This window comes from Panthera pardus, unplaced genomic scaffold (assembly GCF_024362965.1).
Source record: "Panthera pardus isolate Hobbes unplaced genomic scaffold, ASM2436296v1 HiC_scaffold_13, whole genome shotgun sequence".
Lineage (NCBI taxonomy): Eukaryota > Metazoa > Chordata > Mammalia > Carnivora > Felidae > Panthera > Panthera pardus.
In genome coordinates, this window is record NW_026526688.1 from 160,900,910 (window position 1) to 160,913,699 (window position 12,790).

Consider the following 12,790-nt stretch of genomic DNA (forward strand, 5'->3'; position numbering starts at 1 on the left):
TGTCTAAATGTGAAAGGAAACTCCTATGTGTGTGCAGGAGTGATGTGAAATCTGGCATTTTCCCAGATGGGAAAGGTAATTTGTGACAGAAAGGGGAAGAAAGAAGGATGGTGACAGAAGGAAAAACGGATGGATTTTTATGAACTCGTCCTCACTTGTCTCTCAAACTCTAGATTTTATTTCCCTCAATCTATCAAATCTTGCATCTTGGTGACTTGTTTTCACATTTGTAGGCTTATCACCATTTTATAGATTGCACTTGCAAATAAAGATTTCAAGTGTGTGAAATAAATAAAAATTTCAAGTGGCATGGTGCTTTTGTCACTTCCAGAGGGCTTCATGTTAAGGGCAGGTCCTAGTGGGGGCTTCCAGCTCTTTCTCATGCCCTGCCGCATCTCCCTGAGCTGTTTGCAGCGGGTTACCCCTGCCTAAGTAGGAAACATTGGCACAGAACTTACATTTACTTAGTTCCCAAAAAGAATAATACTGAGAAGGAGAGAAGTAGATATTTAATGTGTCGGTTAGTCTTCCTAATGTTAACATGGAGATAATATTAACATGGAAGTTATAATTACAGTAAAACCTTGAATTGCGAGTAACTTGTTCTGCGAGTGTCCTGCAAGGTGAACAAACATTTCTAATAAGTTATTCAATAAGTGATTGTTTAACTTGATAAACGAGTGATGTCTTGCAATATGAGTGTCACATGATCACAACTGAACCAATGGTTCTTGAAATTCTCTTTGAGATACACATGCTTTGGATTACAAGCATGTTTCCAGAATGAATTATGCTCGCAAACCAAGGTTTTATAGTGTATTAATTGTTAATTATATTAATATTAATTATATAGACAATTGAATCTTTGAACTCTTTACTAGGTATAATGGACTTTAAAATCTGTGTGTATGGGGCGCCTGGGTGGCTCAGTCGGTTGAGCGACCGACTTCGGCTCAGGTCACGATCTCACAGTCTGTGAGTTCGAGCCCCATGTCGGGCTCTGTGCTGACAGCTCAGAGCCTGGAGCCTGCTTCGGATTCTGTATCTCCGTCTCTCTCTGCCCCTCCCCTGCTCATGCTCTGTCTCTCTCTGTCTCAGAAATAAGTAAACATTAAAAAAAATTAAAAAAAAAATCCGTGTGTATAAAAAGAAAGCCACGAGGTGCCTGTTTGCTGAGTCAGTTAAGGGTCTGACACTTGATTTTGGCTCAGGTCATGATCTCACAGTTGTGAGACTGAGCCCAGGTTGGGCCCTGTATTGGTCCCCACACTGGGCTCCACATCAGGCTCCGTGCTGGGCATGGAGCCTGCTTTAGATTCTCTCTTCCTCCCTCTCCCCCTCCCCCTTCCCTGCTTGTGCTTACACTCTGTTTCTCAAAAAAAAAAAAAAAAAAAATTAATAGAAAAAATTAAAGAAGAAAGTTTCTTCAATAGAACCACCAGAGAAACAAAATCTACTTCCAGGCATAGTTGGTACTTGTCCCCAGACTGTTAACTCTTATTCGGCTAACTAGTTACTTACTTGGACTTCTGCCTTTTTCAGGCTGCCTTGGGCCACTTGAACGGCTTATTTGATTCACTCTGCACTCATCCATCAGGAAGCCCCATGTGCTAATTGCTTCCTTATCACCTCTCTGCTAATCACTCCTAGCTCAAAAGCTCTGGCATTTAATTTCTCCCACTCAGAGCGTCCTCTGGAGCCCCGAGCATCTGCCGCTTCCTTGCTGACCTCTACCTTTCCTTTCGTGGGTGGTTTCAACTCATCTTGCCAGGCCATACGGGACGCCCTCATCTTGGATTTCTCTCTTTTCTTCACTCAGACTCCTGCCAATCAAGGGCAGGGTAGTGTAATGGTTAACTGGTGTTGGACAGACTTGTTTAATTCTTCGCCATTCCACCCACTTGCTGTGTGCCCTTGACGGAGTAGCTTAACCTCTTTGAGCTCGTTTCTCCATCTGAAGACTGAGAGTTGCTGAGAACATCAAGAGGGATGACATATTTAAAGGACTGAGCACCTAGGAGGTGCATGGTAGCCAGTAACTTGCTGACCACTTGTTTTCTTATATAATCCTTTCTCAAACTCCATTCAGATGAAAACTGAGACTCTCCGTGCAAAACCGGGTATTTATTCCATCCCCTGCCAAATAACTACTTTTCTCCCCTGTAGAATGGAATCTGTTTTCTTTCCATCGAAGACTGCTCTTCCTTCAACCCTTCTTATGATTTTTTTCTTTTAAGACATCAACATTTCTATCCTTGATATCCTTAATTCCTGTCTTTAACTTTAGAATTTTATCGTTGGAGGGGCGCCTGGGTGGCTCAGTCGGTTAAGCGTCTGATTTCGGCTCAGGTCATGATCTCACAGTTTGTGAGTTCAAGCCCTGTGTTGGACCTTGTGCTGACAGCTCAGAGCCTGGAGCCTGCTTCAGATTCTGTGTCTCCCCCTCTCTCTACCCCTCCCACACTCATGCTCTGTCTCTCAATAATAAATAAATGTTAAAAAAATTAAAAAGAATTTTATCTTTGGAGGTTTTCATGAGCAGTGTTTTGCAAACTTTAAATTATCCATTAAGAATGTTATAGACTCAGGGCACCTGGGTAGCTCAGTCAGTTAAGCATCCAACTTCAGATTGGTCATGATCCTCCCATTTGTGAGTTTGAACCCCACGCTGGGCTCTGTGCTGACAGCTCAGAGCCTGGAGCCTGTTTCAGATTCTGTGTCTCCCTCACTCTCTGCCCCTCTCCCTTCCATGCTCTCTCTCTCTCTCTCTCTCTCTCTCTTTCTCTCTCTGTCTCTCAAAAATAAACATTAAAAAAATTAAAAAAAAAGAATGTTATAGATCCCTTCAAGTTAGATGCTTGTGACTATTATTATCTAGGATTTTTTCCAAGTTGGTAAACTTGAGATCTTGCTTTATTGTTGAACTTTGTCCTCTTATATCAAAAGGTATGAGTTTTCAGCATTCCGTTGTGTCTTTCTAGGTGCCCAGGAGAAGACGAACTTGGAGGTCATTATTCTAGTAGGCACAGCAGTGATTGCCATGTTCTTCTGGTTATTACTTGTCATCGTTCTACGGACCGTTAAGCGGGTAACAAAATCATTTCCCTTCCATCCCATGTACGTTGGTTTTCATGATTAATGAAAGCTGACTGGGGCTCTTTGAGTTGTTTCTTCCCATTGTTATTGGCTCAATGGGCACAATTTTATTTCAATACAATAACATTCTTTCCCACTTTCTTTTGGCTGGACCACTGGGCTTTAATTGATAGAAGCCACTAGAGGAGAAAAGGGCTTGGACTGTCCAATGTAATTAAGATTTAAGTACTTCATTTGGAGCTCATTTGGGGGTTGAGGGGACACTGGATGCAGGATTATAATAGGACTGACTCTCAAACTCCATGAATTTTATTTGAAAATGAGACATCAGGAATGGGGCTTCCATAAACAACAATAATAAGCACACAAAAAAACAACAGCCAGACAACAGAGTGTATGTGACTGGAAGGAATAATGATTTCCAGGCCAATGGAGGGGAACTGAAGACAGGCTACTTGTCCATCGTCATGGATCCAGATGAACTGCCCTTGGATGAACACTGTGAACGTCTGCCTTATGATGCCAGCAAGTGGGAATTTCCCAGAGACCGGCTGAAACTAGGTGTGTTTTCAAGTGATATTAATTTGGTGTTGGGTTTACCAAGCCATCTCTTCCTCCTTTTGGACAATGACAGATATAGTCTATTCACATGTTGGATTCAGGTTCAGAATATTCATTCTGTCTGTGGAATTTGAGTCATCATCCTTTTGGTCACTTAGAAGTAGGGTCCCTCTACAATAATCCAAAGTAGGGCATTTGGAGAGTGAAGCGGGGGAGATATTATTCAATGATTAAGCCAAGACAAGGGAGTGAGCTGGACTCTCCAAGTTAAACTGGGGTGTGCGGGTGATCCGATCTAGTCGGAATCTCTGTGTCACTTTGATGCTGTAATAGTCCAAGTCTGTTTGGTTTGGTGTCGTTGTTGACTATAGGTAAGCCCCTTGGCCGTGGTGCCTTCGGCCAAGTGATCGAAGCAGATGCCTTTGGAATTGACAAGACAGCGACTTGCAAGACAGTGGCTGTCAAAATGTTAAAAGGTAAAAGCAAAATTACATGGTGATGTATCTCTCTATCTGTTTCATCTGGTCTGCAGACGTAATGCAAGGCTTGTATCAGCAGCCCTGCAGTTAAGTGAGCCCACTAGCCAAGCAGGTAGCCAGCTTATGCCTTTGTGCAAACTGGGGACAAGTTCCTCTTTCATAGCGTCCTGCCAGGGTACATGGCCTTCCAGGCAAAGTTGAGGATGGGTTTCAGCTTCATCTACTTCCCCACTTTGCCTGGGAGCCCATGCACAGCTGTACTTCGTGGCCTGACTCTAGGAAAAAAAAAATACCTTGATTATGTAAAAATTGTTCTTTAATCTCTTATGGTGCATTGGTAAGATAATTATAGACCGTGTAGAGACATGGAAAGAAACTTAATATAATAAGTAAAAATAGTAGAGTGCAAAAATAGCATGTCTCCTAGGATTGGAGTATGTAAAAGATTTTCTCCTATAAAAGATAATGGTTGCACTAGGGACAAAAGGACCATGGGTGACATTTTAAACATTAAAAGCCTTGTAAACAATTGTTAATCCTAATGGTAATGGTGTTCTGGCCTTGTCGTTTTAATTTGGGGAGGTGGTGTATGTAAAGCTCTTAGCTCCAGTTGTGATGTGCTTTCGTTGATGAGGCACACTGACCCTTGGCCCATAGGTCTTGTGCATTGCAAAGCCATCTCTCTCTCTCTCCCTCCACCTCGTCACCCTTGTGGCTAAGGGAGTGTGCCATTCTGAGGTGGCTCATCAGGGTCTGAGGTGTGGATCGCGTCTGTGAATTAGAGGGAAGTGTACAGGATCACTCTCGCAGTTTTAGCCTCATCGGCCTCATGGGCCAACTGGCCTTGCCAGCTGGCCCTTGTGAAATTTCCTGCTTGGCACCGATTGGCGGGAACTTCAGCATAGCCCCTAACACATAAGGATATTTAATACATGGTGTTGCTTCCTTACCAGGAAGCACTGAAATAATCAGGCCCTAAGAAGCATAGTCAACCTGATACATGAAAATCCAATTTTGTAAAGGAAAGAAAATCTGGGCGTGATTCCATTTGCAGATGTATTCTCTGCTTTGCAAAAGACTTCACAATGGATTCCTTTAAATGTCAAACATTCTGGGTGCACTTACAGTAAGAATTTGATTTAGAATTGGAAAATATAATTTATATTTGACTTTTAATGCACTTAATCTGTAAATTGGGTTGGTTACAGCTGTGTTGTCCCTGGAGGGTAAGTTGCACACATGCATGCAGTGGGGCACTGATCCTCTTAAGCTAATGCCCACATTTATGATTTCCCTGTTTGCTGTGTATTTGTAGAAGGAGCCACACACAGTGAACACCGAGCCCTCATGTCTGAACTCAAGATCCTCATTCATATTGGCCACCATCTCAATGTGGTCAATCTTCTAGGTGCCTGTACCAAGCCAGGAGGTGAGTATCTGTGGAGGGTTTTGGTTGCCTGATGATTCTGGCATTTAGTTCTCTGCTGGTGTTTCAGGGAAACCACTCAACTCCCATGGCCTTGATTTCCTTAACTTAGGATACTATGCCAGATTCCTAGATACGAATATATTTCATGGAGGTTTAATGGGCTCTATAAGTTCTTCTGGAACTTCCTGTGAGTTAAAAAATGCTGCCTCACTCTACTGCAGTTTGCTACTTGTGTAATAGATGTTCAGATGAAAAAAGTAAACCTCTCAAAAAACTTGAAAGCAAAGACCTTAAGAGTAGTTCCCCCTGAAATGGAGTCCTCTTAGGTGATTGTGTTGAAAAGCAAGAGAGTGGATTTTCTTCTGAAATTTTGGTTGATCAGGTTGTGGGATTGCCTTTTGGAAAAAGAAAAGCTACGCTGTAAGGGCGTTGTGACCCACTGATTTCTGTGATCCTGTCCCCAGTGAAAGGTTGTAGCATCTTCTATGGTATTTTCTTGTTCATCAGTGTATTAAACACTTGATGAGATACATGAGCGGAAACATTTTTCTCTCTGACATGCTGTGCTGTCTGCAGGGCCACTCATGGTGATTGTGGAATTTTGCAAGTTTGGAAACCTGTCAACTTACTTAAGGGGCAAGAGAAATGAATTTGTCCCTTACAAGGTATGTCATTTCTTAACTCAGCTCTGGTCACATTGTAAAACGGAAGAAAACACAAAGTGATACAGGTTAATCTTCTTTTGTTAAAACCCCGTGAAGAACTTGTGAGGGGGCGCCTGGGTGGTTCAGTTAATTAAGTGTCCGACTCTTGATTTTGGTTCAGGTCATGATCTCAACAGTTCATAAGATCGAGCCCTGACTCGGGCTCTGGGCTGATAGTATGGAACCTGCTTAGGATTTTTTTTCTCTCTCTCTGCCCCTCCCCTGTTTGCGCGCTCTCTCTCTCTCTCTCTCAAAATAAATAAATAAATAAACTTAAAAAAAAAAAAGAACTTGTGAGGAATCTTCTTGGCTGTTGGAACCTCTTTTACCTACTGGGGAACATATCTTCTCATGTTTTATTTTTTTGTGATTCTAATTTACTGAGCCATTATAGATGGTGCCTGAGGGGGCAGGAGGAGGAGGAAAGGGAAGGATGGAGAGAAGGATGGCTTTGGATTATATTCTCTCTCTCCTAGCAGTATTTGGCCCCATGGAATGTCAGCCCCTCTGTAAAGAGCACCCTAATGTTGGAAGTGTATCTGGGATAGACTTGAAACAGGCATTTATCTCTAAGCTAAAGAAGGAGCAGGGTGCCTGGGTGGCTTAGTCGGTTAAGCGTCTGACTCTTGATTTTGGTTCTGGTCATGGTCTCATAGTCCGTGAGTTCGAGCCACGTGTTGTGCTCTGCCCTGATGGTGCAGAGCCTGCTTGGGATTCTTTCTTCCTCTCTGTCCCTCCCTGCTTGCTCTCTCTTTCAAGACAGGTAAAAATAAACTTAAAAAATAAAACATAAAGAAGGAACTAGGCTTCATGGAAGAAAATTTATTATGTAGAACATTTGCCCAAAATTTCAGCCCAGAGATTCCATATTCTTGCAATTGATGTCCTTCTTGTCTGCTTTTAATAGTTACAATTATTTTTATAGTTTACTACATTTTAGACATCTTGTTTGCATTCAAAGAATTTGTTCATTTGCTTCATTGTAGACCAAAGGGGCACGATTTCGTCAAGGGAAGGAATACGTTGGGGAAATCACTATGGATCCGAAACGCCGTTTGGATAGTATCACGAGTAGTCAGAGCTCAGCCAGCTCTGGATTTGTTGAGGAGAAATCCCTCAGTGATGTGGAGGAAGAGGAAGGTACCTGTCATTGCTTTCTTCATATGTAACGCATGCTTTTGCAGAAAAGAGAAGGTGATAAGGTGTTATGAGGAATTTTGTCATGGGGAAAGTTCAGTACTCCCTAAAACTTGAAAGAGACCTGAATTTTGAGACTCCCACCATTCAGTCTTTCAAAAGTGAAGTGTGGAAGCCCTGAATAAGCAGCTGACTAGGTTGTGAGGCAAAGCGCAGAGAGCCTGAGAAATCTCAGGACCCCACGAGGGCTAAGCAGTCGACCATTAAACCAGTGCTTTGAAACTCCATTCAACATGGAGTAGCAGGAGGGGCTCAGCGCTCTGTTCCTGAGGGACAAAGGAGGCTCTCTGGTGGTTGATTAGCCTCCCCATTACCCTTAGCAGTTCCGCCCCATCCTGCCTAAGTCACCAGCACAACCCAAGACTTTCAATTAAGTATACCCAACCTCTCTGAGGTGGTGTAGGGGTCACCTGCTGTTTCTACCCCAGTCCAGGTGACTTATCAACCATACTTCCTCAGAGGAGTCTTGGTAAACATATTTTTCTTTATTCAGTTATGCTTCCAATGATATTTTAGTGCTCTCTGGGAGTAGAGCTGTATTCCCAAACTTCCAAGACTTCTTTCAGCTCCAGGATACACTATCTGCTTCCCTCAGAAGGAGCAGAGACATCTCCATAGATATAGAGATGGGGCTTCCTGACATCTGGCTCCTCTTGAGGCACGAGCTTAAAAGAACCCAGTCGTGAAATAGTGGAAGAAACCTGCTTCCATTTCCCTTGACGCGAGGCTACAGATAGACCTTAAATCTGGCTTCTTCCTCTTAGAAGCCAAATGGGCTGTGCCAAGCTGGAACTTGGCCTAGAGGAATGTGGAGAGGCTATCTGGACCTCATGCAACCTCTGTCCCATCTTTCTCACAAAATGGTGGTCAGGGCACAGGAAACCCAAAGGATTGAGGAATTAAGTTGGAATAGAAAGGGTGATGGCCTGGAATGTGTCCTCCCATTTCTTCATTTGGAAAATGGAAGGGTTTCGCTAATTGTTCACTGAGCGCCCTCTGGCCCTAAGCATAAAGAAATCCTTGAGAAAATGGTTCACGGTCTTTTTAATACTTACGAGATTATTATTTCAACGGAGTTTTCATTTACTCCGGTATTTGTCTCTAGGAGAGAAACCATGTCTTATCTTATCTGACCAAAGTTAAGAGATCATGTCAAAACACCCATTAATGTCTTCGTGTTTATTTGTACCAGTTGCACGGAAGTAAATACCACCAGTTTACGCAAATCCATCTTTCCCTCGAAGTTCCCGTCATCTCTCATTCATATCCTTGGAGGGAAAAAAAGCATCCTCTCAGCCCTGTTTTAAAGTGTTTACAGCACTTTCTCAGCTTGAAAGTGAGAGAAGTAAATATATTTCTGGTATTTTTAGTTATCTGTTGTCGATTATAATCCGACCTTTGGCCTTTGTCCCAGGACAAAGCCTGGAGAGAACAGATTCAATGACCCTGAATATTGTTGTTTTATTTTTAGAGTTCTTGATAGGAAACTATTGTTTATCCCTCTGGGTACATGAAAAAAAAACAACAGTTTGAAACAGCAAACTTGAAAAAGTCCTCTCTCACTCCCTGCTATCTTTGCCAAATTTACCTCCCTTCTGCCTCCTGGATTTGCTGGTTCCATTTGACTAAGATGGAAAAACCAACATTTTTTTGCTAAGGAGTATGATGCAAGCTAATAATACTGGGATTCAGCAACCTTGCAGAAGATACAGGCATTTTCTCTCTGCTTCTGTTTCCAGAAGCTTAACTCCCAAGTTTTCAAATGAAGATTTTTCTCACAAACTTAGAAACGCATAGTTTCTGGTGGCAATACTGATCTCTGTCCATCTGCATCTTCCAACAGTTTCTGAAGATCTGTACAAGAACTTCCTGACCTTGGAGCATCTCATCTGTTACAGCTTCCAAGTGGCTAAGGGCATGGAGTTTTTGGCGTCACGGAAGGTAAGACTGCTCAGGGGGAAGCAAAGTGTGTCTTCAGATCACAGATTCGGAAGTAAGGTGTTCAGTGCCAGCCGCTGATGTGTGTTTCAAACTGTAATTCATCGTCCATTCCTGGGCCTATTGGAAGAGTTCTGTTGGGGAGACCCCACTTCTGCTAACTTCAGGAGGTGTAGGGATTTCATGATATCAGTTCATGTGATCAACACTTACTGAACATCTACGAAGGGCAGGCGGTCTTGTAGGTACTAAGAAGACTCTGTGAACAAACAGGCAAGATAGGAGTTCACGTCCTATCGGGTGGAGCAAACGGTGAACAATGTAAACAAGTCAAATACATAGTAGGTTGGATGGGAATAAGCACTGTGGGGAAAAATAAGCAGGAAAGGGCTATAGAGTATACAGGACTGGTATGTTTGTGTGTGCATAGGCTTCTGTGTTTGTGTACATCAATTTTAAACAAAGTGAACAAGGAAGGCTTTATAAGAACGTGACATCTGAGCAGTGACCTGGAAGAGGTGAGGGACTGAGCCTTGCAGATATCTTAGCGTAGGAGAGTGTATTTTTAATTTATTTTACATTCATCACCATCCATCAAAAAGTATTTGTTAGTGGTATAATTAGAAACCAGGAAGGACAGGCCTTAGATGTGAGCGATTAAAAAAGCTAAAATTAGAAAAGTAGGCCAAACAAAGACTGAGGTGGGGACGTGACAAGTTACAAATATTCCAAAGGTTGTAAACACCACGGATTCCAGCCTCTGGAAAGGGTAGAATGGATGGTTTTATATTAAGCAAGAAAAATTCAAATTAAGTTTCAGGAAGAGGGATCAGTTGACAAAATGCATTTGCTGCACCCTCCTGGTGGGGGAAGAAAGACTTAACGTTTTTGTTTTTGTTTCTAAATTAGAGTGAAATCTCTAACCCATTTTTCTCTGAATCTGAAAGCTTGTCACAGCTTTTTGAGCCTCCAGATCTCAGATGTTTCTGTGGGGGGAGGTCTTGTCTCCTTTTTCCCAAAGGGAAGGATTTTCCTATGGAGAAAGGCCCTTTGCCTTTCTTGGAGATTCTGATTTTATTTCACTATTTTTTTTTTAAAGGCCAGAGCCTGCTATTTGGTCAGGATATCTTTCGACTGGGAAGGGAATCAGGCAAGGGACCTTTAACTTTCCTCACATCTGTCGGCTGGTTTCTTGAACACCACCTGGTTGTTAGAGTCAAAAAAGGAAGCTCTTTGGTTGGGGGAAAAGTAGGGAGGACTGCCTGTTTTTTGGAATCTCCTGTCTTGCTCAGTCATGCTTGCCAGTGTGCTTTTGAATATGCCTCTTTCATTAAAAAAAAAAAAAATTTTTAATTATCAGTTTTTGAGAGAGAGAGAGAGAGAGAGAGAGTGAGTGTGAGTGAGTGCACAAGTGGGGCAGGGGCAGAGAGCAAGGGAGACACAGAATCCAAAGCAGGGTCCAGGCTCTGAGTGGGTCAGCACAGAGCCCAATGTGGGGCTCAAATTCAGAATCGGGTGACCGATTGAGTCACCTAGGTGCCCCTGAATATGCCCTTTTCAGAGGGGAGTACTATACAGACTCAAGGTGTGGGTGTTCAGCAATGCCTGGCTCCCATGGTCACTCCTGCATGGACTTCAGAATCCTCTGAGCCTTTCATTCATTTATAAGTGTTCCCTGAGACTCTATTTCCTCATGAATCTACCAGGTGGAGCTAAAGTTGCTCAGTAGTAGGAAGCTACATGACGATGTGGGATATCGGGAAGGGAGAAACTGAGCAAAGGAAAAGAGTAGAGAGAAAGCAAGAGGAACTCACTTTTCTTCTTTGGTGCGCCTGAGAGCCAACTTGACCATCGAGAGGCTGAAATGTCTTTTGTAGACCTTTATGATGATCCAACAATTTGAAAACAGGATGAGCCCCACGGGGCATGGTTTATCAGAGCTGCTCAGCTTCAGTTCCATGTGGAATGGGGAAACCAACAAAGGGCACCAAACCGATGAGAGCCCCTTGTTCCTGGTTTCCGTGCATTCATTCGAAATAACTTCCATTCTAGGGCCTCCTTAGAATAACAGGTTTTAGCCGTATATGGTGCCAGGCCAAAGGGATATGTGGATGTGACCAGAAACACATTCTTAATTGTGTCCAAGAGAAGTCTATTTATGACTCCATGATCATACTATAACTTAATTATTTAATTCCAGAGTCTGGGGCTGTTTATGGAATAAGCAGATGTGTGTGTCTCAGCGAAAGTCAGACTTTTTTCCTGAAGTGTTGATGAAAGACATTAGCCCAGTGCTTGTTAATCAGTTAGTTTTCTGATGTGGATTTTTTTGAGCATGAGGTCACAACAGATGCAGAAGAGATCAGCTGTTCTGAGACCTAACACACACACGATTCTTTTTGCAGTGTATCCACAGGGACCTGGCGGCACGAAATATCCTCTTGTCGGAGAAGAACGTGGTTAAAATCTGTGACTTTGGCTTGGCCCGGGATATTTATAAAGACCCAGATTATGTCAGAAAAGGAGATGTAAGTTTCAAAGATGAACCCATTGATCTGTTAAATTGCAGGATCCAAATTCCTCTTTGCAAGCTTCAGGACCTGTGTTGGGAACAAAGGAAGTTTTTTCTTCAGATATGTGCTACGTTGGGTTCTGATTCCTTGTCTTCTACCCTCTTAGGCTCGCCTCCCTTTGAAATGGATGGCCCCAGAAACGATTTTTGACCGAGTGTACACAATTCAGAGTGATGTGTGGTCTTTTGGTGTTTTGCTTTGGGAAATATTTTCCTTAGGTAAGTCACTTCGTTTTGTCCCACCATCCATATTCCAAATAGAATGATATAAGTCAGTGGCCTGACACACACACACACACACACACACACACACACACACACACACACACATATATATATGATGTTCAAGAATTAGGCTGAGGGTTTTCTATAAAAGAAAATCAAATCAAATAATGTCCTATTCCTATTTTATTCTAGGTGCTTCTCCATATCCTGGAGTAAAGATTGATGAGGAATTTTGTAGGCGATTGAAAGAAGGCACTAGAATGAGGGCCCCTGATTATACCACACCAGAAATGTAAGACTTTGGAAGTGTCTTTCTATCCTTTCTTTTCTTACAAAAATTCTCCCTGCCCAGAAGACTTTTCATGATACAGACCTCTTTTATGACCCAGTCTGTGTCCTACTTCTCCCTGGAAGTCTTCCTTGATAATCTGAAGTAGAGAGTCATCTCTTCTTGAAACAACAACCCTATATCGATACCCACCAGTTAGCTCCTATTAGATGTTGATTTATAGCATTTTCTGTGCATGATACTCCAAGTGTAGGACTCTGTGTTTTATACAGTGCGGTGTTACTGTTTAGCATCTGGGCT

The 12,790-nt window shown here is 42.6% G+C and overlaps 1 protein-coding gene across 1 annotated transcript in view; it reads left to right on the forward strand.

Moving 5' to 3' along the window:
• Positions 1 to 12,790, forward strand: part of KDR (kinase insert domain receptor) — a 46,842-nt gene that overhangs the window by 23,255 nt on the left and 10,797 nt on the right. The window contains exons 16-25 of the mRNA XM_019469663.2: positions 2,982 to 3,088; positions 3,522 to 3,657; positions 4,029 to 4,133; positions 5,452 to 5,565; positions 6,142 to 6,230; positions 7,256 to 7,409; positions 9,310 to 9,407; positions 11,810 to 11,932; positions 12,084 to 12,195; positions 12,394 to 12,493. Of these exons, the coding sequence (XP_019325208.1) occupies positions 2,982 to 3,088; positions 3,522 to 3,657; positions 4,029 to 4,133; positions 5,452 to 5,565; positions 6,142 to 6,230; positions 7,256 to 7,409; positions 9,310 to 9,407; positions 11,810 to 11,932; positions 12,084 to 12,195; positions 12,394 to 12,493 (1,138 nt within the window). The remainder of the gene's footprint in view (positions 1 to 2,981; positions 3,089 to 3,521; positions 3,658 to 4,028; positions 4,134 to 5,451; positions 5,566 to 6,141; positions 6,231 to 7,255; positions 7,410 to 9,309; positions 9,408 to 11,809; positions 11,933 to 12,083; positions 12,196 to 12,393; positions 12,494 to 12,790) is intronic.